This window comes from Bicyclus anynana, chromosome 12 (genome assembly GCF_947172395.1).
Source record: "Bicyclus anynana chromosome 12, ilBicAnyn1.1, whole genome shotgun sequence".
In the NCBI taxonomy this organism is placed as follows: Eukaryota; Metazoa; Arthropoda; class Insecta; order Lepidoptera; family Nymphalidae; genus Bicyclus; species Bicyclus anynana.
Window position 1 is genome coordinate 7,832,372 of NC_069094.1, and position 25,825 is coordinate 7,858,196.

The 25,825-nt window shown below is 34.5% G+C and overlaps 3 protein-coding genes across 3 annotated transcripts in view; 2 read left to right on the forward strand and 1 right to left on the reverse strand.

Moving 5' to 3' along the window:
- The window catches only part of LOC112042852 (uncharacterized), a 96,959-nt gene extending 92,320 nt beyond the window's left edge, over positions 1-4,639 (forward strand). The window contains exon 7 of the mRNA XM_024078025.2: positions 2,733-4,639. Within this exon, the coding sequence (XP_023933793.2) occupies positions 2,733-4,246 (1,514 nt within the window). The 3' untranslated portion in view covers positions 4,247-4,639. The remainder of the gene's footprint in view (positions 1-2,732) is intronic.
- A 2,940-nt stretch (positions 4,640-7,579) lies between these two features.
- Positions 7,580-8,810, reverse strand: LOC112042878 (U1 small nuclear ribonucleoprotein C). Its single transcript, XM_024078064.2, has one exon. It carries the CDS (start codon positions 8,659-8,661, stop codon positions 8,167-8,169), a length of 495 nt encoding a protein of 164 aa, XP_023933832.1. The 5' UTR covers positions 8,662-8,810; the 3' UTR covers positions 7,580-8,166.
- A 4,231-nt stretch (positions 8,811-13,041) lies between these two features.
- Positions 13,042-25,666, forward strand: LOC112042853 (CTP synthase). Its single transcript, XM_024078026.2, has 11 exons — positions 13,042-13,188; positions 13,279-13,458; positions 13,545-13,715; positions 14,645-14,862; positions 15,569-15,733; positions 17,499-17,620; positions 18,491-18,745; positions 19,392-19,684; positions 20,517-20,745; positions 21,410-21,498; positions 22,596-25,666. The coding sequence occupies exons 1-11, from the start codon at positions 13,170-13,172 to the stop codon at positions 22,682-22,684; spliced, it is 1,830 nt and encodes a 609-aa protein (XP_023933794.1). The 5' UTR covers positions 13,042-13,169; the 3' UTR covers positions 22,685-25,666.
- Positions 25,667-25,825: the final 159 nt, after the last annotated feature.

Consider the following 25,825-nt stretch of genomic DNA (forward strand, 5'->3'; position numbering starts at 1 on the left):
ATTATGTAAACCGGGTAATAAAAAAGTTGCTGAAGTTATGAAAATGTTCACAAGTAGAAATAATGACGAGCGTGTAAACTCAAGTATTGATAGCTGTGACAATGTTCTCAAGAACCCTAATAGTAAAATCAAACGAAGTGATAGTTATAAACTTGCCAATTCGCCTTTAATGCCTATTAAAAAGCTCTTAAAACTTGATAGTTTTAACAACAATTCAAAAAAAGGAAATTCCTTCGAGCTGATCCAAGCTGAAATCGCTGCAGATCTCTTGCGGGAGCAAATCAATTATCCTTCAACTGTATCCCCAAAATTGAACCCCAAAAATTCGAATAACGAGCTCAATGATTGTGAATGTATAAACAATAACAATCGCAATTCTTTCATTGACGATAATTTTGAATCCGAACTAACTGCTTTAGCCCTTAGTCCATTAACGACACCACTTCCCAAAAGGCACACGATTGCGTCTATCCCCGACAACAGGGATAGATCCATTGATATGTTATCAGCCATATTAGATTCCGATCCTGACAATGTATGTGTGCTTCATTCGTCGCCAGCTTGCCCTCTCACTCCCAGTAAAGTAACCGTTCCTTATGACGGACAGATGCACAGAGCTAGAATTTTATCTATTTCTGAATCTGATTATGGAACTGAAATATGGTAGAGCGTACTTTTAATGTATTTCTTATAGAAATAATTTTCTGTTACCTGTCTATTTATTACGCTTATGACACAGATATTGATTTAATAAAACTTAATTTATGATAAATCTATTTTAACTTTTTTTATATTGTCTATTTTAGTTGTAAGTAATTTTAAGTTATGACTTTATACGTAAAGCGTATAGATTCTGCATTTAAGAATTCGTGGCATTTTTTACACTATAGATAGTTAATATTAATCATCCGTCCATGTAAAATATATATAGAAAAAAATGTCTTCCTTTATCTAAGTTTATCTCTGTGATAGAATTCGTACATTTTTAAAATTCTTAACATTGTTTGTCAATAGATTTTGTTTACTTTTTAATTTTCATATAAAATGCATGGTGGCTTCCTTCACCTGTGTGTGCACAGCTTATGGTTAATTATTATTTATTAGTTTTAATGAGAAGTGCATGGTGTGATATTCTGTTCTTAAATGTTATTGTAAATAATTATAAAATTATTGTGAATTAACGCACTGATTTCATTTAATTTCACTCCTTACGCTCTCACCCTCACTTCACTACACCCTACACCCCAATCACGCACGGATTTAACCATTTTAAGAATAAAGTTCTGCCGCGCGGTGAGGGATATTTTTAACTCTTGAAGTAATCTCCAAATCTCACCACTCGTTAGAACTCAATTCATTTTTGTTATTAAAATTGTGTCTAGGTAGTACACAAAACTTACAAATAATTGATATGAGTAAAATAATAATATTGTGTGTATATGATAAGACGACACATCAATATAGCATCGATTTTAACTTTAGCCCTCATTCGCACGAGAGACTTTTTAACGGACGTTAAAAAAGCGTTCAAATATAACAAATGCATTCCCAAGTATATGTTCACACAACAGCGTTTTTAAAACACTACGCTTTTTTTCGAGCCGTGTTGCATTTTCAATTTTGGGCGTTGGAAATAGACCTTCATCTAAGTTCATACTATTTTTGAACGCTTTTTTAACGTCTGTTAAAAAACTCTCGTGCGAATGAGGGCTTATATGATATAGAATGTTTTGTTTACCGCCAAGTATCACAACCGATCGTTTTAATTGCATAAAACCAAATCCCAGGGGTCATACTAAATCGGTCTTGATGTTGTATTAACCCACCTGAGTTCATAACCACATGTCACTAATTTAAGAAGATACTTCTGCACTGATTAATCAGTTCACGGTGTTTACTTGCAATATAAACAAATGTTTAATACACATTAAAAGTACTGATTATAACATCGCTTTGCACAAGGAACGAGATTGCTTCCAATGGTTGCGATTATTAAGGCCAACTTCTTCAAAGGTAAAGTTTCAGTTGCTTTTTGGCATGACATATCTCTGCATGCTTGCACGTTGAAAACAAAACACGTAGTCATTTTGATATGCTCTTAAATGTATTAAAAGATTTTCAGAATTTCAAGATTTGTTATGTGTGTTATTTATCGTATTTTTTATAATTTTATGTATCTACTTACTTTTGGCTAACTTTTTAGACCATATTTATGTCTATGTACTAACAGTTGCATCATTGGAAGCAGAATGTTCATTTTATTTATGTAATATCTTAAAATAAGTAAAATTTTACTAATGAAATAAGAATAAAATACAAACCATGCACTTAGATTATACTAAAAAATCCGTATATAAATATTGACAATATATTTAGTTGTACTTTTTCACATAGTTTTAAGCTTAATGCTTAATTGGCATGTAAGATAACACAGATTTACGAACAAAACTTTTTTCTTAAATTATTTTTAAAAATGGGGTATGGTGGTACGCAATGACCATTACTGCTTTAATTAAGATGATATACCTACTAAAGCTTTTTTAATGTAGCTTCTTAATGGTTGAAGATTTATCGCTGCACATACACATTATTTGAAAATAAACTTGTAGTCTGCTCAATCTATCTAACAAGATACCTAATATCCAAAGTCTAACTGAATGGTACTTAATTAAAGTTAAGATCAAAGCAATTTCGACACAAAAAACGTTAAATAATATTTTTATACGTTTCAGACTATCGACATTCAATTGCTGTCAAGCCTCCATCAAAACATCATCAATTACAAGAAAATCCTCCATCAATCGACTTGAACCATCTTAATCCTACACTTAATAGATATTTCACGGCACATCTTCGTGGAAGACATGGTGTTATTAATTATGAAAACGAACCTGGCATAATCCAGCCAAAATTTTGGACCCTGCCTAAATCCACTTCTTCGGTTACCATCGAGAAACCCATTTCAATAGAAGAAAAAACTCTTTATAGCCCGAAAAGGCAAAGTATTGCTGAAACACAATCCATCGAACGAGTTTTTAGGCAGAACTACGAAGATTCCATTAAAATATCACCCATTGATCCAAGAACGGCAGCCACTTTTAAATCATCAACACCAACCAACAAAGAAAATGTTATCGATTTAAGTTCCCGACTTTTATCTCCTGTTAAATCGACAATGACAAACGAAGAGCTATACGCAGTCATACACAAAAGTAAAAAGAAGCTCAATATTAAGGAAATCCCAGACCGCGCAGAATCGCCAGCATTAACTGCATTAAATATGTCGCCCGTAAGCGTATCTGAGACATCTTTAAATGTTAAAAGTAGTCAAAGGTATCCAGAAACTGGCTACTTAGGAGATAGTAGAAACAGAGCAATATCGAATGCTGACAAACAAAACGCAATGTTACAAACTGGGGGGATGTTAGCCATTCAGAAGCAGGAGACCTGTGCAGACCGATATGGACCTCTTCAGCAAACATCAAGATTAGATTTTAAAAAGTTACTGTTACAACACAGCGTCAAACTCAACACACCTACCGTACAAAGTAGGTCAAATAAACTGTCCGCAGTAGAGCAACTCAAACTTTCTAAAGATAAAACCCAAGTTCCTTCAACTCCCCCAGAAAATAGATCGCAAATTAATATACTTGATCTGAGTGGATCACCGAAAACCTATACCAATAGAAAGACTATAAAAATGAACAACCAACCACTGTCGCCTGGACGAACCAGCAATTTATTAAAAGAACATAAAAATTCCCCGAAGATTCTTCTCTCTCCTAAGTCGCAGTGGCGATTTGCAAGTCCGCGATCAGACGTCCTATCTACGCCTATACCTGAAGCAAACAATGAAGATGAAAATTCTAATAGCTCTGGAGAAAAATGTGATATGTCTCCTGTAATCCCACCGTCTAAAACAGTTCCTATAGTGACAAATCAACATTTTGGAGCTAGAAGGTCCCTAATGCCGATTAGTGATAAGATTGATGAAGACCGAAGTTCTAACATAGATCATGGTATATTCCCAATAGGCACAAACTATCCTAATACTCAAGTGTTATCCAGATCGGAAATAATACAAGCAAAACGAGCGGAATTCTTCAAAAATACTCCAGAAACGTCAGCCCCAAAATTTACTTCTTTTAAAAGTACTAATTCTCCAAATAATGAAACGGCTCTAAGAAATAAAGTATCTCCCGAAAGAGGGAAAACATCACCAACTACATTAGAAACTGCCTTATGATGAACTATTATGTGGGACAAAACGGAAAAGCGGTGCTTTTTACACGATTGTTCTAAAATGTATATATTATTTTTATTTATAAAGGTATGAAATTTAAGAAGCTTTAATCTAGTCTTTTCTTGCTTAGTGTGCCATTTAACTGGCATCAATAATTAAAACCAGTGTTCAACAACATTTTGTGTCTGTTTTGTTTTTTTTTTATATTTTACAATAGCTCTAGTGGGGCCAATCTTAGTTTATGAAATTAAGATATTATTCTAAACTAGGAACATAGTTACAAAATAGTGTTTAAGTATTTATTCAGTAGTACATTAAATCTACTTTTAAGTAGGTCTGATTTTTGGGTTTTTAAGTTATTAAAAATAAAATTTTAAATAAACGTTTTGAACAATATTAAGCTTTTTTCATTTATATTCATATTGCTTTGATCATTCTTGTTAGGTATCTACAGGAAAGGCATAACCTTTTATAGCCTTGTTAAAGTCGGCTGATATTAATTTTGTTTATTTAGAGGTCAGTAATCTATACCTACGTAAAATGTAAGAGGCCAAATTCTGTACATTGAAATTTTACTCACATAAATGCATAGTAGATGTTTCTGGTGTTTCTGTCTCACATTATTTATTTACAAGCACAAACGAAAATAGATTTAAGTTCTACAATTTCTCTAAGTAATTAATTTTTATCAGATTACTGAGATTGAGAATAACAAAAATATAATTGACTTAAATATGTTGTAGGTATCACAGATTAATGAAATAGTATCGTACAAAGAGTACCTAAAGTATATACAGCGTAGTATTGTACCATATATACATTCTACTCTATGGGTAGTATTGTGACATCCCTATTTAATCTTTGTGTGACATTCTCTATAAATATAAAACGATAGGTACTTTTATTTGAATTTAGTTTATTCTAGGTATTTAAAATTAAAATCTCATGAAGAAGAATAAAATGCAAATTTCAACCTACTGTTTTATCGACGTTAAATTAAATGTACATAAGAAGGAATGATACAGCTCAATGAGCGACGGAGGCAGCTCGATAAAGCTCCGGGTCTTTGGACTGGTGATCAACACAGCCAATCTGATTAATGTACGTGCCACGCCAAGCTTGGGCATATCGCATGCAATAATTACACCCGTGGTCCTTTTCACCGCGTACATTTTACTTGGGATACTGGTGATCGGTGCCGCACGTCAACACTTTGGTTCTATGTTCTTTCAAATGTACGCAGTTTCAGCTTGTTGCTGTACTCAATTATTATATTCATACATTGTATTTAAAGCATTGAAGGCGAGCCAAATTACTAAAGAACACGTGGCTCTTGTATTGCAAGGGGTATTGCCACTGGTATGTGCAGTTGTGGTGCTCATAGATTTGACTCAATTGATAATTTCGACGCGAGGCGATGTTGAGCCGCCGGTATCCATGTCCTCGACCTCAGCTTCACAAAGACAAAATCGTTAAACGAATGAAATATTATAAAATTAGGTAACCTATGTATTTACAGAATAAAATGTTACATATCTCTCTGTATAGTACCTACGAGTATATATGTTTTAAATTTAAACGAAAGTAAGTACCGACTAACTGTGATATATATTTCACTGAAGTACCACTTTTCAGCCAGACTTGCAGAACACGAAGAACTACTCAAATATTTTATTTAGTAAGATCGATAGTTTAAGGGTAATATAATTCTTTGATTTGGTATGATCATAGAAATATTAGATAGGTAGGTAGGACCTGTTAACTATGTACTTAGGTATATGTAGGTATATTTTCGTTGTAGACTAGACAGAGCAGACCAACGTTGCAGGACGTTGGTCTGCTCTGTCTAGTTGGTCCTGGGTTCGAATCTGGATTGGGCTATGCGCAGTAGCGTACACAAGTTTTTTAACTAGGGTAAGTATGCACTATAGGTACAAATTGCACAAAATGGAAAATTCCTTCTCCAAAACAGGTATGTAATGAATCCTCAGGGTACTGGGTATGCATTGCGTTTATGCATCTATGAAGTGCACGCCACTGACTATACGATACTGAGTATTCTTTCTTCAAAGAAATGTTATTTACTTTGTTAAAATGCTCAGATCGGACGTGGGAAGTTGGTAGAGTTACATCCACGTGCCTCAGAGAGCACAGTAGGTAAGCCGTCAGTCCCGGTCATTATCATTAACATCTGATAGTAGTCGTTAATGAATTTAACATTATCACCCTGAGCCCGCCAACTTACAACGCAGCAGCTTGGTGGGTCTAAGCTCTAAATCCCCCCGTATAAGTAGGAACGCCTAGCCCTGTAGTGGATGGCGAAAAGAAAATTCATTTTGTTTGTACCTTTTACTGCCATCTAGCGGGTGGAGAAATTAACTCAAAAATATAAAAGTGGTTCAGGCAGGGTTCCCACCTTGGGGTTTTTCCCCCAGATTTAGGGGACAAATAAGTGAAATGGGATTTTTTTAGGGGTCTGAAATTTTTAGGGGTATTTTCAGGGATTTATTGACTCTTTAATATTTTTAAATTGATGATAATTTTAATATTTCTTTCTTGACCTAGCGACTTATAACGGTATTACGTTATTCTACAACCACTCAGGCAATTTTCATCAAATAAAAAAAATTGTCAACATGTATGATTTCAAAAAATCTGAATCTTCAGATAATTTTGTCTGTATTAAATATAGACATTTGAAACATATTACAACATTTTATTTGTAAATTATTATGAATCTATATTTTTAGGGGGACAACTCAATATTAACTAACTGACGTGTCAAAATTACATAAGTGGATTCAAATTATTAAATTAAGATTATAAAATTTCAAAATCTACTAACATTCTTATATCGTAATTAGATGAAAATTCATACATTTTTAGCTTTCTTACATTTAACGCACAAATAACAAAGATATTTGTAATTTTCTTTGAATTCTTTGAAGGGAGATCAACACAAGTGGAGTAGGGGAGTGTTAATCGATTGTCAAGGAATTCCTTGACCTTACATCCAGATCAAAGGTCCTGGGCTTTGCTCGAAGTTTATCACTCCATCACACGATGGACCCATCACCCGCATAGTGAATCCATGGATTGCTAAGATATTTGTCCCCCCCTCTTCCCTCGATAAATGGGCTAAATTAACACTGAAAGAATTTTTCAAATCAGACCAGTACTTCCTGAGATTCAAACAAAACAACCATACAAACTCATAAGCTTTAAAATATTAGTATAGATACATGACTCACACCTCTCCTCTTCAGAGTTTGAAACCATTATAACAGTTTTTGATATATTATAACAACAGGGTCGGTATAATAGAAATAAACAAAGGAAGTTACAAAATCCTGTTTTATTTTACCAAATACTTACATCAGTTTGTTTCTTTACAAATACGTAAACTATGATGAACATTGTATTTTATGTAGTCTGAAATAATAGATTGGCGTAACAGTTGGTTATTCCATTTGTGTATACTGAAGGAACATCAGCAAAGCACAAACACATTTTTAAATTGTAATTTCTATCCTTATTAGCAATTTTCATCATTGGAAATATCAATTTATTAACGCTTCAATGAATTTCACTCACATAACTTGGTCACCTTAAATGAAAAACATTTTATAACCAGTCACATTGCTAAGTATGTTAGATCATTCACACTAACACTATAGTTCTCATATACCTGTCAAAATTATCCTCTGCAATAATAAAATCTAGACATCTGGGGTTCAGAATGTTATGTAGGTAAAGCTATTTCTATAGAAATAGATGATGACCATACCATGACCATAATAATATCAAACACATTATGAGAAAATTGAGAAAGTTCATTTTTTCTGGGAAAATTAATCACCCGTCACAATATTACCATACCATTCTGAACTAACTGCATTAATTTATTAAGTTTTATTTGACAACTATTTATTCATAGGAGGTCCATTCATTAGAGGTGGTCTCATTTGTCCCATTGGTCCCATAGGACCCATGGGTCCCATTAATGGACCCATCATTGGTGGTCTCATTCCCATCATAGGAGGCATAGGACCGTGCGGTCCCATCATCATTGGTGGAGCCATTGGTCCTCCGTGACCCATTGACGGCGGCGGGATCATGCCAGGCGGTCCTCCCGGCGTAGGAACCGGTGGTCTAGGTCCTCCTGGACCCATGACTGATGGATCCCACGGTGGCGGAATAGCTGTTCCTTTGGTGCCAAACGGATTCTGTGCAATTTTTCCAGCTTTGAATGCAGCAGTAGTTGCATCAATGAGATGTTGGGCTTGTTCTTCCATCCATTTCTGATAGAAAAATTTTACATTATCTTTGTGTTTTCTTCCAGTGCAATGTGTTTTGCGCACGCTAGGAGAGTCATGGGTTAAGTATGTATCACAATAATCACAATAATACTTGGGCATTTTAACTTAGGTCAACTGTTCTTTACAAGACTACTGGTTTACTGGATTTAAACTGCAAATTAATCTTTTAAACCTATGGAGAACAGAAAATTAGAAAATTCCAGCATACAAACAACACGAAACTATAACCACAGACAAATACAATATTTATGTCAAACAAAGACATAATTCATAAATAGAACCACAAATACTAGAATAGTGACAGAGCGTTAGTGTTAATGTTTGCGTCTTTGGTTTGCGTGTTGTTTCTTTATATGATCTTTGGTCCATCATTACTTTTTAAACTTTATTCAGGAGGAGCAAAGGCGGATATAAACTTTTAACATTTTATGCTTCTGCTCAAAGATTACAGTGTATTATTGGTAATAGATAGGCTACTCAAATTTTTTTCGGAACGCCTGTGATAGCGCCATCTAGTAACTAGCCACGGTATTTTTATTTAGTACAGTATCCATTATTGTTATAAAAATAATAATGCATATTTTTTGTAAAGGAGAGAGATTTTTGATTTTGTAATAGTTGAAGAAACCAATAGAGGAAAAACGAAAAAAAAAGACAAAAAGTTTTCCATTGATACCCCCGGGCTCGAACTGAGGATTAATAGATCGTACCTTTGTTATACACCACTAGGCCAAATGACTATGTGAAAAGTCGTTGAAATTAATGTACACTTACTGTCTTTCTTAAATAATCCCTTTGCTTTAAAAATACAAACACATTCTTCCTATTACGCGACATAATTAAAAGGAAAAATAATTCTTCTTTTTTTCCGTGCTTATACGGTTTCAATCTCTAAAAACATTTTATTACATACACACCTTAAGTCATTGAATTTACTATCCTGGAATCTTAAATCTAGAATGTAGATGGCGCTGCTTCATAGAGACTTCACGTTCTTCTAAGTTCCCATGGCATGCTTCTGCTGATTATAGAGGCTACGTTCGACTTAGTGATCATTTTTTTTTTTTTTCTGTCTGAGTAGGTGCCGATAGCTCCCTGCGGAACCACTACGGCGTCACCGGGGGGGTGGGCGAGCGCAGAAGCATCGCCTGATGTGACCCGAAGGCTGAAAGAAAGATAGAGGACGGAACGGCTCTCTAAGGGCGTCTCCTATGAGACTCGGACCTCGGCTTAGAAGGCCATTCTGGAGGAGGTAACCGTGACCTGAGTAAATCAGTCCGGACGCCCCCAAGATCGTGAGTTAGAAAACCCACGTCCGGGTGACGTTAGATATCGGGGACCTCGTCTTCGCCGGCGAAGACGCTGTGTAGCTTGTGATTGTGTTACCTGGGAAGCATTGTCGGTTGTTATGTCATCGTCTGGATCGTAAAGGACGTTCTTGGGACGCCTCTGCTTGCAGTTAGCGTTTAGGTTGGGAGTGTAATTGCAGGCCTCAACCACTAGTTGGTTGGGATGGATGGCAGCTCTGTCAAAATAGTTTTGAGAGAGCTGTTTCATGTAAATGATCAGAGGATTTATTAATATTTAGCATAATGTATGATTCAATTAATAAGACTATCGTTGATCGACGATCGTTTTTCATAATAACAGGCCCGGAAAAAACGTGGTCGCGCTACCCTAGGGGGGAATTAAACAGGCAATCGGACGCTTTTGCACACGCTGCGCTACGTGCCTCGCCCGTTCGTTATCGTTTGTAATATTATTAACCAAAAAAAAAAGTGTGTGTCAGCCGTGTGTGTATGTCGTGTCCGACGCACGAATGGAGTTTACTTTATGTCTAACTGTATAAACAGTGTATGTTGCCCGGCGGCATACACTATATATGTTTCCATACTGACGCGTAAAAGTGAAAGGTGCGCAACCGAGGTGCAGCAGGCCGCGGCGTGCGCGCCCGCTAACAGCGTGCACATGCGTGCTGTTGGCGACAGCGTACGGTGTAAGGTGCGCAGAATAGGTTGCGCACAAAAACGTAACCGCTGTCTATCAACATTATTTTTTTTGACGGCCTCCGTGGCGCAGTGGTATGCGCGGTGGATTTACAAAACGGAGATCCTGGGTTCGATCCCCGGCTGGGCCGATTAAGATTTTCTTAATTGGTCCAGGTCTGGCTGGTGGGAGGCTTCGGCCGTGGCTAGTTACCACCCTACCAACAAAGACGTACCGCCAAGCGATTTAGCGTTCCGGTACGATGTCGAGTAGAAACCGAAGAGGGGTGTGGATTATCATACTCCTTCTAACAAGTTAGCCCGCTTCCATCTTAGTCTGCATCATCACTTACCATCAGGTGAGATTGTAGTCAAGGGCTATCTTGTAAAGAATAATAAAAAAAAAAACAAAATATAAAAAAAATATTTTTAGTTCACTTTAGCCAGTATAATGATAAAAAAAAAAGTGTGTCAGCTCCGACGCACGAATGGAGTTTACTCTGTTCAATAGCAACGCCTGAAAAGTGAAAGGTGCGCAACCGAGGTGCAGCGCTGCGTGCGCGCCCGCCAACAGCGTGCACGTGCGTGCGGACGCGCTAGGCATGTGCACGCTATGGCGGCTACGTACGTTTTTTTTCATTTATACGTTTGTTTTTTCATTTATACGTTTGTTTTTCATTTATACCCCTCGGTACGTTTTTTGTGCGCAACCTATTCTGCGCACCTTTCACCGTGCGCTGTGCCGCCAACAACTTGCACATCGTACCCATGTACACGCTGTAGGCGGGTGCGCACGCCGCGGCCTGCTGCACCTCGGTTGCGCACCTTTCACTTAATAGGCGCGAGTATTGAGACGTGCTTCGAGCTAACTTTTTGTTTTTTTTAACATACACACTTTTTTTTGTTGTAAACAGTGCACATCGAGTAGGGCTTTAGTAATACTTATGTTAAAGAAAACTAAATGTATAGAATTGTAAAATAACTAATAGACTTTATAATATACTTCACATTATATATTTTACTCTTACAATGATATAATCATTAAACAAACAAGCCCAATAACATATAGTATATAGGTATAGTCGCCTATACAGCATACCCTATGTACGTCTCAATACACTCACAGCTAAATTAGAAAGTTGCGCACTAAAGGTGCGCACCAAAAACGTGACACTTTTTCGTTAGTTCAGTTGGTTTTACCCCTCGGATTTTTCTCATACCGGGCGCCTTATATATAAAAATCGATTCTTAAGGAGTAAACTCCAAAAATAGCAATATAAATACATCGACACTAATAGAAACAAACAAGCCCAATAACATATAGTATATAGGTATAGTCGCCTATATAGCATACGCTATGTACGTCTCAATACACTCACAGCTAAATTAGAAAGTTGCGCACTAAAGGTGCGCACCAAAAACGTGACACTTTTTCGTTAGTTCAGTTGGTTTTACCCCTCGGATTTTTCTCATACCGTGCGCCTTATATATAAAAAATCGATTCTTAAGGAGTAAACTCCAAAAATAATGAGTATAGTTAGGTATCTAGCTACCTCCCAACCTATTTTCGTTAAAAAGGTTAATAATACACCTACTAATATAAGTTTGTTATATATAAAAAAGTTTTAACGCCTATTTGAATTGTATAGTGGTTTTTTGACACAGTAGCGTCTGTTGTCGGCATATCTTTGTAGAGTACCAAGGGCAAATATTGTAAAATATATCAATATTTTCTGCATTACATACTGTGAATAAATATTTAAAAAGTTAAGTGTTGATGTATTGTTAGTCCAATCAATGACGCACGCACTACTTTTTTATTTTATCAACAAGGTACGCGAATCTAGTAGTAAAAATCTAGTAATAAGTTATTTTTCTCTTGAAGAAAACCCTAACGTTGTTTAGTAGATGTAATGTTGATAAAAAATTTTCAAAAAAAATTCTCCGATCATTACTTTCGGAGCTACAGAGATTTAAAGGGTCAGATTTGCGGCACTGCCACGGATCCTTGAAAAACGTCCCGAACAAAATGGCACGAATTAATGACGTCAATGATTTGCTGATCGTTAGATTTGTATGGACGTTCATACAAAATTACAAATTTCTTTGTTATTTGTGCATTTATGTTTAAAATTCAAATATTCAGATTCAGAGGACGTTCAGAATTTAGATAAAAATAACAGTGTTTTGAAAATTTTAGATTCTACGAATGAACCGGTGTAGAAACATTAAAATTTTATGAATTATTTTTACGGTAAATCAGAAAATTATATGATACCAATTTATAATTTATTACAAATTTTTTATACATCATTTTGAAATCTCAAAAACATAAAATTAAAAATAGACTGCTTTTTGTATCTCACTATTTAATACTTACGTCAGCGCTCAAAACGTTCCTTAACATAAGTATTCCATTCTACTTAAACCTAAAATTACATCGTTCACAATCAAGTAGAACAGGAAAACTTACGGTAGTTAAAGTGATCGGTATGATCTGTAAGTGGAATGTAATCAATTTATACTTTTTGCTGCGTATTGTAAAATTCTGTACCCTATCTTATTGTATTCTATGCCCGTCTGTTCGCCCTAGTTCTGTCTGTGATTTTTAGTCTATGGTCGATGGCGCGCCGCGCTAGCTGTATGTTTGCTAATTTATGATTTTCGCGTGTAATTTTGTGGTTATAATCGTATTATTGTATTATAAATTTTCTTAATTATATTATTACAGCAACAATGCCTGACATGAAATACATTTTAGTCACCGGCGGTGTTATAAGTGGCGTCGGAAAAGGTGTCATCGCCAGTTCTTTTGGCACAATTCTAAAAAGCTGTGGAATTGATGTGACTTCAATTAAAATTGACCCCTATATCAATATCGACGCAGGAACTTTCTCTCCATATGAACATGGTTGTATAAATTAACTATTAAAGCTGACTTTTTTACTAGGAATCAATGTATTTTATTTATCTGCGTCATCTATTTTTATTTTCTAGGTGAAGTTTACGTACTTGATGACGGCGGTGAGGTAGACCTCGATCTTGGCAACTATGAACGCTTCCTAGATATAACTCTGCATCGGGATAATAACATTACAACCGGCAAAATATATCAGCAGGTGATTGAACGTGAACGTCGCGGCGACTACCTCGGAAAAACAGTGCAAGGTATATTCAATTTAGAAAAAAATAAATAAGTTAAACTTGCTATTACTTAGAACATTTTTTCAATCAACCTAAGTTTCTTCCCAGCTTCCCTCGGTATAATGGTGGTGGATTTAAAAAATACTAAAGTAAGACTAGTTTATATTGCTTGTAAATAATAAATTAACACCAAATTATATCATTTAAAACTGAGTGCTTAGTTATTTTTTTTAAATAATACCTTATTGATTAAATAGGTTTGTACCTTAAAAAGGTAATTGAAGTAAATTAACTAAAACTATACAAAAAAAATTAAAATAAATTAAATGTAAGACTTAAAAATACTTATTAAAATTTGCCTTGCTTAGCATGTAGCCAGTATTCCCATGTTGAATTGTAATTGCAATTCATTGCACTAGAAAACTGCCTGCCCGAGGGTCATGTCTCCTAGAAAATTGATTTTGCGGCCTGGCTCACAATATGTAAATTTCCACTTCTGGTCAAAGTTTAACTTCAATTACCAAGTGAATGCTTTCAATCAGGCTTAATTGCAGCCAAGCGCCAGCTTATATTGCATTAAAAAAAAGTACCACAGAGAAGTTCTAAAACTGAAGTATTAAGTAAAACTTCATCTAATTTCCACAAGATCTGCCTTATATGATTTACATTTAAAGTATAGTATAATAGCTGTATTGTAACCATGAGATTATTTTTTTTTAAATGAGATACAACATTTAAAAAAAAATAATGAAGAAAATACTGATGGAATGGTTGCACTTTTTAATAATCTTCATAGACCAGAATATACTTTATTTCTTGTAAAAAAGGTGGCAACCCTAGAGCGAGGTAATGACATATACATCATCTTTTTTTGGGTGTGGAGGCTCTATCGAATTATAAGAAGTTGTCATGTCAAAAAAATACATCAATTTTTTTTATAATTTCATTAACAGTTATTCCACACATAACCGACGCTATTCAAGAATGGGTACAGAGGGTAGCCCATATTCCAGTTACACCTGAGAACACACCCCCAATGGTTTGCATCGTAGAGTTGGGGGGCACTATCGGTGATATAGAAGGAATGTCATTTGTTGAAGCATTCAGACAGTTCCAGTTCCGAGTTAAGAAAGAGAATTTCTGTTGTGCTCATGTGTCATTAGTACCAATGGTTAGTATGACTGGTTAATATATTAATAATCACTTATTTTGTAGTTAAAAGTAACTTCCTTGTATACAAACTTGTGATAAGCATATATAAAAAAAGATAATGGTAATAAGTACCTACTTTAGTACCCCTTGCTCCATTTCAATGTATTTAAATTCTAAATTGTTATTGGATTTATTTATATAATTTATGTAGATTTCTAGTACCTTGTATGAGAAAACTACATAATGTTTGTCTGTTTTCACAAAGTAGCAATATGTAAAGAAATAACACAAAAATAAAAAAAAATCTTCCAGCCTTAATGAATCTGAAAGTGACTTAGTTGTTTCTTTATTTAACAAACAAATAAGAAAATAATAAGTTGGACACAAAAATGCATTATCGCAACATAGCGATCTCTTCCAGGCAGGCCAGGATAGGAAAATATTACGAGTGAAATATTGCAGGTGGTGTATAAAAATGTAAATAATATACATACATACAAATAAATACACATTAATGTATACACTAGACACACATAAAAATGAGTGTATTACACTAGATACACACAAATAAACCTCTACATATTTTATATCTACTCCCAGTAATAACGAGTATAAACAAAAACAGTTGATTTAATTAGTCATTTCAAAGCTTTTTTATGTTTATTGGGAGTTAAGTTAATTAATATTCTACCATTGCTTTAAATACGTCTGTATGTTTTTTTTAGCCAAAATCAACCGGAGAACCAAAAACTAAACCAACACAATCATCAGTGCGAGAACTTCGTGGCCTTGGACTGTCACCAGACCTAATACTGTGTCGCTCAGAGAAGCCTATCAACCACAATGTCAAAGAGAAAATCTCAAACTTCTGTCATGTTGCACCAGAACAGGTAAGCAAAGGTGTTTGTTAATTTAATGTCAAGTTAGCCTTTGATCTTGATCTCACCTGATGACCACAGGACAACGGAACTTCGAAGAGATACATTTTTTACCCATACTTCAGATGGTTTCTATTTGGTATTGTACCAACTTGCTAAGTAGAGTGGTAGTATGTCTTTGCTAGTAGGGTGATACCTTGCCACAGCCTTCCTATATAATATATAATGGCTGCCTATATAATGGCTACCACAGACCAAATCTGAGCTATGTCAAAAATGTAAAATGATTTACATGAACTGGGAATTGAATCCAGGACATCTCTATTAAGTACCACAGCACTACCTACTGCACCAGAGAGGTCAACATAAAATTTGTGTCTATTACAAACAGGACTTAGTTTTTGGGCTCAGAAACGAATATATCTGGTATTTCATATAAAACACTCGAGTTCATGATACCGTTGTATTACTCAGAGATGTGTAGCTAGTCAAATCAAACTGTTAAATTTTTATTAGCCTACCCACAACATACTATACTTTATATTATACAAAGTAAAAAGGTGTCTGTGACTGATACCAATCATAATAATTATTTATATCATCATTACATTGTATAAAATGTATTTGCTTGTAATGGATGTTCACATAGATTTTTAAAACTCAATAGCTCAACAGTAAAGCGACCAAACACATCACCAAGGAGTGGTGTTTTAATCCCCGCTAGCTGACTATAGTCGTACCCACTCCTAATACAGTCTTTCCACAGTCAAAAAACAACCATTCAACAGATTTAAATGTAGTTTTCAGCAATAGATAGAGTGATTCAAGAGACAAGATCTTATGTGTATAAAAAGTATATCCATATTAAATTGTACAGAAACTATATCATTGATTTAAAAAGCAGTGGCACATTGGCTGACAGTTAGCAGCTTAAACTACAGTTTGAGCTGTACTAGACAGTAGTATAGACTAAACATAATATTAGTGCCTAAATGACGGCCTCCGTGGCGCAGTGGTGTGCGCGGTAGATTTAGATGAAGGGTTTCCAGAGCTCGATTCCCAGCTAGGCTGATTAGGGTTTTCTTAATTGGTCCAGGTCTAGCTGGTCGGCCGTGGCTAGTTACAGGCAAAGTAGTACACTTTGCCTGTAACTAACCACGGTCAAGTAATGTAGCATTCCAGAACAATGTCATATAGAAACCGAAATGGGTGTGGATTTTCATTCTACGCCTTACAAGTTAGCCCACTTTCATTTTAGATTGCACCATCATTTACCATCGGGTGCGATTGCAGTCAACGGCTAACTTGTCTATAATATAAAAATGAATCGCAAAATGCGTTGGTAAGCGCATAACTCAACAACACCTGGACCAATTTTGCCAATTCTTTTTTTTAAATGTTCGTTGAAGTTCTAGGATGGTTTTTACGGCGAGAAAAAAATAAAAAGACTAAAAAAAAATTATACTCCCATACAAACGATTCGTATTAATTTGAATTTTAATATGTATAGGGTAGGGGTAGGGTAGGAGTAGGGTAGGGGGAGGGTAGGAGTAAGGTAAGAGTAGGGTAGAGGTAGGGTGGGCATAGGGTAGGGTAGGGGTAGGGTAGGTGTAGGGTAGACGTAGGGTAGGTGTAGGGTTGGAGTAGAGTCGGTAAGGGTATGGAAGAAGTGCATAAAAGTCAAAGCGAAGCTTGACTGGGTCCATTAGTAAATAATAAAAAAAAAATTAAAATAGCACTTCTCCTCCTTATATAATAAACATTTTTTTCTGTTTAGGTAATCTGTGTTCATGATTTAACATCAGTGTATCATGTTCCACTGCTTATGGAGAACCAAGGTGTAGTTCAGTACTTGAATGAGAGACTACAGCTGAATATTTCTATGCCACGTCCATCAAGGTAATCTTTTTCTATTAATACCATATTATATAACAATGTAATGAATGAAAAAAAGAGTTATTTTTTTGTTTTGAAAGTTAGTATTAAGTAATTATAATATACTTTCGATAAATTATACATATACGACGCATCCACAAATAATATAATATTCATTATTTTCTAAATTTGGTTGTGTTTTTCATTCCAGTATGGATTTTCAGTTTAAAGTTAAAGTAACATTAACTTTATGTACATATATATATTTTGTTTATGAAAATAATGTTTTCGTTTCATCGAGTAGGTAACTATAAATTTTTCCAATATCTGTTAGGTACGCTAATTATATTATTTCATTTGTTATGAAGTTAAATACAGATGTTCTATGTTGGGAAAACTGTTTGATTTTAGTTGTAATAGTGAGGCATACAGGTAGGCTCGTTAGTTTGAGAAACTGAAGTAGTGTCAACAAAACAGAACCATGTTTATAGATTACTAGCGATCATCTCTACGTAAATGGTTGCTAAGCAACCACTTAATGTATCATATGAATGCAGGGAAGGGGCCCTTCCGCTACCGCCTCCTAATTCATTGTTTCCGACTAATTGGGGAGGAACGGGAGTCACATTTAAAAGATATGGCAAATATTCAATTCAGCCTGTAAACTAAGCTATTAACATCGAGTTTAACTATATTTTGTAGACTCTACCAGTTCAGAAGGCTGGTTGATAATCAACTCGGCACAATTGTTCTTTTAAAACACATATTTACATGATTAATTTATACATACAATATAAACATATATTAACTCTACTAACAAGCAGCACACTAATTTTTTTAAAGAGAAAAAAATCTAATTTACAATTACGATTACGAAGATCGATTCTTTTGTAGGTTTATGCAAAAATGGCGCAACCTTGCCAAAAGGGTGGACAATCTCAGACGAGAGGTCAACATTGCTCTCGTGGGGAAGTACACCAAGTTGGAGGACAGCTACGCAAGTGTCACGAAGGCTCTGCAGCATGCATGCATTGCAGCGGGGTGCAAGCTCGTGCTCACTTACATCGAAGCGGTCAACTTGGAGAAGCAGACAAAGATTGATGACCCCGTCGCATATCACAAGGCATGGCAGGATTTGTGCAAAAGCGAGTAAGTATGCCTGCATATATATTTTTTTAAGTGATAACGTCTTTGAACGCCGGCTGCAAAGTCATGTTCCGCCTGAGCCGAGCGGAAAAGCTAGAGCGAGGCACAACCAGTCTTATGTGTTTGGCTTGTTTTCTTACGATGTTACACATACTCAACTTACTTTTTATTTGTGTTATATTTTGTTACAAGTTCCTCAATTACGGGTGGTATTAACACTCATTATTTATTTATGTTATAACAGAGGGGAGGCATCAGTTTTGGTATAAATAAAAGGGTAATTGATGACTTGAGCTCAGTTGTTTGTTAGGCAGCGTGGACACTGTCACGCTGCCTAACCAGTACCTCTTTAGTGATTTAGTGCAATAATGTCACTTCACAATTGAAGCCTCAATAGCTCAACGGCAATGGGGCCAGACTTATCACCAAGAGGTTGTGGTTCGATCTCAGCCCGCTGTCGTACCTACTCCTAATATAATTTTTTCCGACTAGTTAGAGGGATGGGAATATTGCTCATATTTAAAAGATATGACAAGTATTCTTTTAAAAAAATTACCAGAGCGGGAATTGTAGGTAATTCCTGTTCTGGTAATTTTTTTTAAAAATAAAATAAACAGTTATAACAAACATAACAAATGATTTATTACAGTGGCATTATCGTTCCTGGCGGTTTCGGACAAAGGGGTATAGAAGGCAAAATTGAGGCATGCCAGTGGTGTAGAGAAACCCAGAAGCCCATGCTAGGTATATGCCTCGGATTGCAAGCGGCGGTCATAGAGTTCGCAAGAAACGTGCTTGGCTTAAAAGGCGCTAATACTACTGAAGTGAACCCGGACTGTGATGATAAACTTGTGATCGATATGCCGGAGCATCATCCTGGAAACCTTGGGGGCACTATGCGACTGGGAAAGAGGAAAACATATTTGGATCCCTCCATTGTATGTAAGTATGAAAATCAAAAAAAAATCGAAATTCATTTATTTTAATTACAAGCATTTTTGAAATGCCATGATTCATTGGTGGTAAGTAAAGTCGAAAGCTTAAAAAGGAGGGTTCTAAACGTGCCATGGTCCGAATAGAGCCCACAACAAACTCAGCCAAACTTTATTTTTGTGGCTTTCCACCATTCTACAAACTTATAAATTAAAATAATTAAAGCTTACATTATTTAACTATATAGTCTATTTAAATATAGTAACACTTATAGTCTAGTTAAATGTAGGCTTCCTATAGTAGATAGCAGCTAATACTCTAATATGTCCAATTATAAACATATTATTTTTGTATTATTAGCGGTCAACAAAGTCATTAGCCTAATTTGTGTGACACCATTCACAAAAGGATATTTCATACTTGATTCAAAGTTCCGATACCATACTACGGAAGCGAATGTTAAAGCATTCCATGAATTCACTGTGTGGGTGTCGGTTACATCGTATAGGAAAAAGAAAATCAATAAGCAGAGTCTGGGAATTGTGACCAACAGGTATAGGCTTAAGGGATTTCATGAAAATTGGTAAATACTCATCCTCTTCGCGAATGTTTTACCTGCCTAGCCAAATTTGGTATGATTATACTTAAGCAGTTTTGGATACCCATTCAAATATAGAATTTGCTTCAATTCTTTAAATAGGGTATATAGAAATTTTGCACACACCCACTTCTACAGCATATAAACTAAAAAAAATCAGCCATCTTGGATGCATAAATTTCTTTGGATTGTAGTAAAAAATGTTAACTCCAGAATAATAATTATTATTTTAAAATTTTACAGCAAAACTGTACAAGAAAGAGGAGATAGAAGAACGCCACAGACACCGCTACGAAGTGAACCCAGAGTACATCGAGCGTCTCGAGGCGAGCGGCCTGCGCTTCGTCGGCAAAGACGTGACTCGCACGCGCATGGAGGTGGCCGTCGTCGACTCGCACCCCTACTACGTGTCCGTGCAGTTCCACCCGGAGTATCTCTCTCGACCCCTCTCACCCAGCCCCGTGTTCTTAGGGTAAGTACCGGGAAGATTCGAGAAAACTTCAGTAACTATTCTCAGCCTGGAGTTGGGGTTGGGATATTGTTGAAACTTAGGTAGCATGTTAAGCCTAAGGTATGTTGTGAAGACAAAATTATATATTGTCGACACATAGTCCCAAAGTCCAAACAGGATTTTTGTGTACTCTGTTGTACGAGTACCAATCAATTTGTGTATTTTACAATTTAAACTATCGTGAGTGTTATTTATATTAATTGATTATGAAACATGGCTAAAACTCACGTTATACTCTCAGCCTAGAATTGGGAAATTGTTGAAACCCTTGTTGAAACTTAGGTAGTATGTTAAGCTATCTGTCCCAATCATTATCTAGTACCATTAGGCCTAAGGTATGTTGTGAAGACAAAATGATGTATTGTCGTATTGCCAAAGTCCAAACAGGATATATCGCTCTCTTTTCGTTTTATCGCAACGAAAGAGAGAGAGTGATACATCCGGTTCGGCTGCAATTGGTCGATTATCACCACACCACCACAACACAGTTTTTAACTTTTGTAAGATCTCTGTTGTACGAGTACCAATCAACTTATGAACCTCATCTTTTTTGAAGTTGATTAAAAAATTATGGAATCAACCTCTACTCCGGATAATGATGATTTCAAACATAATTATTTTGCAGGTTAATACTTGCGTCGATCGGCAAATTGAAGAGTTACATGTCTAAAGGTTGTCGCCTCAGCCCACGGAATCAATCCGACGTAAGCTCAGGTATTTATCAAAAGTCAAAAGTCAAAATTCATTTATTTCAAATAGGCTTAGTTTACAAGCTCTTTCGAAACGTCAGGTAAATGTCTGTACAATACATCCCTCGGTATCTAAAACCGAAAGTCACTCGTAACGAAATATCGAGAACCGCTTGACATAAAAAGATAAAAGGACATGTCCCAATTTTGTATGGAGGCTGGGCCTTTATTTCGAGTGTGGAGTAAGCAGAACAAATTATAATTTTATCTTAAAAGAACATAAAATATAGGGCTTAAAACCAAAAAAAAAAAATTTCTAGCCTGCCATTTTATTTTTTATTTATTGTAGCCATTTTATTTTTTATATAAAATGTAATTTTTAATTAGCTGACAAGATTAATTAAGAATTTTTAACATGGCAACATGCTCGTAACTCACACCCTGAGATAGTCAGTGATGTTCGCATAATCGCGTTCGTTTAAGGCGTTTTTAAAGCAATTTATGGAATTCTTTTGTTTCATGCTTCTCTGTCTATGATTTAATGTTTCTTTTTAACTTGTGTTATATTGACATTTGACAATATTACATGACATTGACAACTTACACCGGATATGAATTCAATTCCACTTATTTTTATTGGCTGTTTTGAACACTTTTACTGTATTGTCTATGTTTAATTTGTAGACAAGGGAGTGAAACAAACAAAATATTTATCTAATTAATGCAGGTTCCAAAAATTCTGAAAATTATTTTCTAAACCATAATACGAAGAAGGTATTAATAAGTTATACTAATAAGGATACTTTTTGTCGCGAAAATAAAATCAGAAAGTAAACTAGGGGTAGAAAGCTGGTATGGAAATTCCTTTAGTTTTCAAGGTTCACTTGTAAATGTAAAATGATTTGTGGAACATTTATTATACTTTAAAAACTTTGCAAAAATATAAATAGAATGGTGTGAAATAGGGGTTGAAGTAGGGGTCATCGATTTTCACGCGGACGAAGTCGCGGGCGTCCGCTACTATAAGATATATAAAAAACAGCTGAATTTTGAAAGTGGTCTGTAAGAAAATAGTTTGGGAACCTTTGGATTTAAAAAATTAAATGTATTTGTTGTTTTCAGATGAAGAGGATATATCAATATCCTCCTTGAGTTTGATAGATGAAAAGGGGGTGGCTGAAAACGGTAAACCACTGAATGGTGTACATTAATATTGTAATTATATGAATTCGAATTAGTTTAAGAGAAATGTACTAATAGTTTAAGAAGTAAACGCTAAATGTTAAGCTAACTTGTCTATTTTACCAGTGATAAATGAACTTTTTTTCTTTTTAGTTTCGTATTTAACCCTTTGCTCACACGAAACAACTGAAAAAATTATTTTTATCTATATTGTTAATTAGTTTAACATAATATTATGTGCAAACGAAAATACTGTTCCAATTATGGAACAAAAATATTGTTCCAATTTTGGAACACAATTTGAAACTACATAATTTAAAACAACTGCCATATATTTTTTGTTAATTATTTTATTGAAGTCTTGTAGTTTAAAGTGTTGCTTTGTTTCTTTTTTGGTGTTATTAGCAAGTTTTTTGGTAAACAAATGAATTTAAAACTGCAGTATTCTTAAAACTAATAACTAGTTTTAAGAATACTGCAGAAAGTTTTGATTTATTATATTTTTTAGATTTATATTTATGAGTTGACAGTTCATGTCTCTCATTAAAAGATTTATAATAACTTTTCGTAAGTTATTTTATATAATTGCATTCTAACGCTTCCACAAATGAAATTCTATATTGACTTCTTCACTCAACTTCTTTATCAATGAAATTACCTAGTCATCCGCTATACAGCATAATAATTACAAAAAAAAAATGATTTTGTTAAACTGTATCTAAAATAATGTAATCTTCTAGATATAATTTTAAAGGTTTATTTTGTGTGATGAATTCAGATTTGCAATAGTTTTTGAACAAATCTGGTTACATTTTTTACTATTTAAGGATTTTTTTGTTAGAGATGAAATATCTAACTACATTTTATTGAACGTAGTGTGTTTTAAACAAATGGAATAAGCACATTTAAGCTGGCAACATTGAAAACAGACTGCATCAGGAATGGCAAAACCATAACATAGCACGCGCCAAAATAATACCTATGCTTATGGCGAAAAAATATGTTTATATGTTTTGTTTTATCTTTTGATTTATATTATACGTAACAAAATCATTCATGAAGTTAGTTTAAAAAAAATTACCAATTTTGGAAAAGAATATGGCGCCGTTTAATTTTCGGCTAAGTCAAAATCAACGGTTTTCTACCCCAGAAAATTTACCGATTTTGGGAAAGAATTTGGCGCTGATTATTTTTTTTCCAAATCAAAGTCAACGGTTTGCTACCCCTGAACTAGATTGTGAATTAAATTCTTACTGTGCGGTGCTTAAGTGTGCACATAACTGTATACATTCCTAATTATAATCCATATATTATGTATGAAAAGTGTATGACTGAAGAATAAGTGTCCTTATAGTTGGTAGCTAAAGGCCTCAAGTTTAAATTTGTAGCTGCATAGTTGGTAAAAACATTTTTGATGTTTCTAACACATAATTTGCTAGAAACTTCATAAATTAAAATTGCTGTCAAATGAAAAAAAAATCACATCGATCTCCTATTAAAAAGTGGATGCACAATCAGCGACTAAAAAACGTCCCCACTCAATGAGTGCCTAATACAACTTCGTGGCACTCAATTCAATCAGTCGCATTTATTTACATAGTCGCATTTGCAAATACAACCTTAAACTCAGTCCTAAAGGTTGAATTTGCTCTGAATTTGGGATTTTATTGAATATTGGACTATATTTAAAGGCCTTTAGGTATTATTTTCTTTACCAATAATTCTAAAACTGTCAAAGCAAAATTGGTTACTTTTTTTAGTGAAATTTTCTACATGATTGTGCGTCCTTTTATTATAAGAGGTCAATGGGAAATCAATATTAAATAACCACGAGCCTTTAAAATAAAGAAGACGTAAAGTCACTTTAAGGTGTCAATAACATCTTCAAAAATGAATTTGAGGCCTTTTAAATTATTATATTCCTTACCTATTAAACTACTCCTAAAATAAAAATGGCATTATGTGTGTACGTCTTGATTGTACAATGTACATTTTGGTATATTTTCATTTTATTATTGCTAATAGTTGGCTAATAGCTATAATATGCTTATTATATATATTTACACACAATAACCGATAAATAAACATGATATTATTTCGCAAATGAATCTCTATACAATTAATAAGAAGTAACTTTTATATTACATTAAAGTGCCAAGTTAAAATGTAGATGATATTAATAATACAATGATATATAATACTAATAGGTATAAACTTGTTACTATTCATCTTGTTTCATATTCTATTATTTAACCTGCAAGGCAGGAGGATCATACCCAGTGGCGTGCACAAGATTTTTAAATAGGGTATGCACTATATTTAATAATTGGAAAAATTCTTGTCCCCTGCTATGTATTCTACTATGTATTCCGTGGATTTAGGGTAGGCAGTGCATTTTTGTATCTATGAAGTGCACGCCATTGCTATATTATGTATTTAAGGTATTTATAATAATTAATAAACCATAGAAAATAGGTGCAGCAAGTAGAGTCAAAAACAACCGAGTAATATTTCAAGCTCACTAATTAAAAAAATAATGTTTATGATATAATTTTGTTGCTTTGCTTTGAAAACCCTCCCCTCTTTACTGCTTGGATAGTATTAATAATAGAATTACCATTTAGGTAATTTTTATTTTTTACTTCCTGTTTTTTTAATGAATGAATGTGTTTCGAAAAACATGATGATATTTATATAATAAATTATTAAAAGCTTTGATGTTAGTGTTATAGTATGCCTCAAATTATGTTAAGAATTCATAGACAAATTTTTGCCACCGCAAAACACGATTTTGTGCTTGTAATGAATTTAAATAATGATATTGGCACAATGTGGCGTTTATTTGCGCTGGTTATTATAAATAAGAATTTAAAATAAAGTTATATTGAATTTAGTATATAAAAATATGTAATTTACGATCGCAATGCCCCAAATGACGAGATGTTTCGTATCGCTGTTGCTTGTATGTAATAATAACCTATGCCATAATAAAATGATGTTATATTTTGAAATTATTTTTATTCCTACATGGCAAAATCCCTTCGAAGTAACAATAAAGTTGTAAGCAGGTTAAAGTGTTTCAAAGTTCAAAGTAGACACTTGTGGTAGAGGTAAGGTAAAGGTATAATAATTGTGCTAATTGTGGTATAATGGTTTTGCTAATATATTTT

What these genes read in the sequence shown, in the direction of transcription:
- LOC112042878 (XM_024078064.2), bottom strand. Translation starts at nt 8,661, where the DNA reads ATGCCCAAGTATTATTGTGATTATTGTGATACATACTTAACCCATGAC.
- LOC112042853 (XM_024078026.2), top strand. An exon ending in TTTCTCTCCATATGAACATG is followed by an intron (nt 13,459 to 13,544) that starts GTTGTATAAATT and finishes TTTATTTTCTAG; the next exon opens with GTGAAGTTTACGTACTTGAT. An exon ending in CCCAGCCCCGTGTTCTTAGG is followed by an intron (nt 20,746 to 21,409) that starts GTAAGTACCGGG and finishes ATTATTTTGCAG; the next exon opens with GTTAATACTTGCGTCGATCG.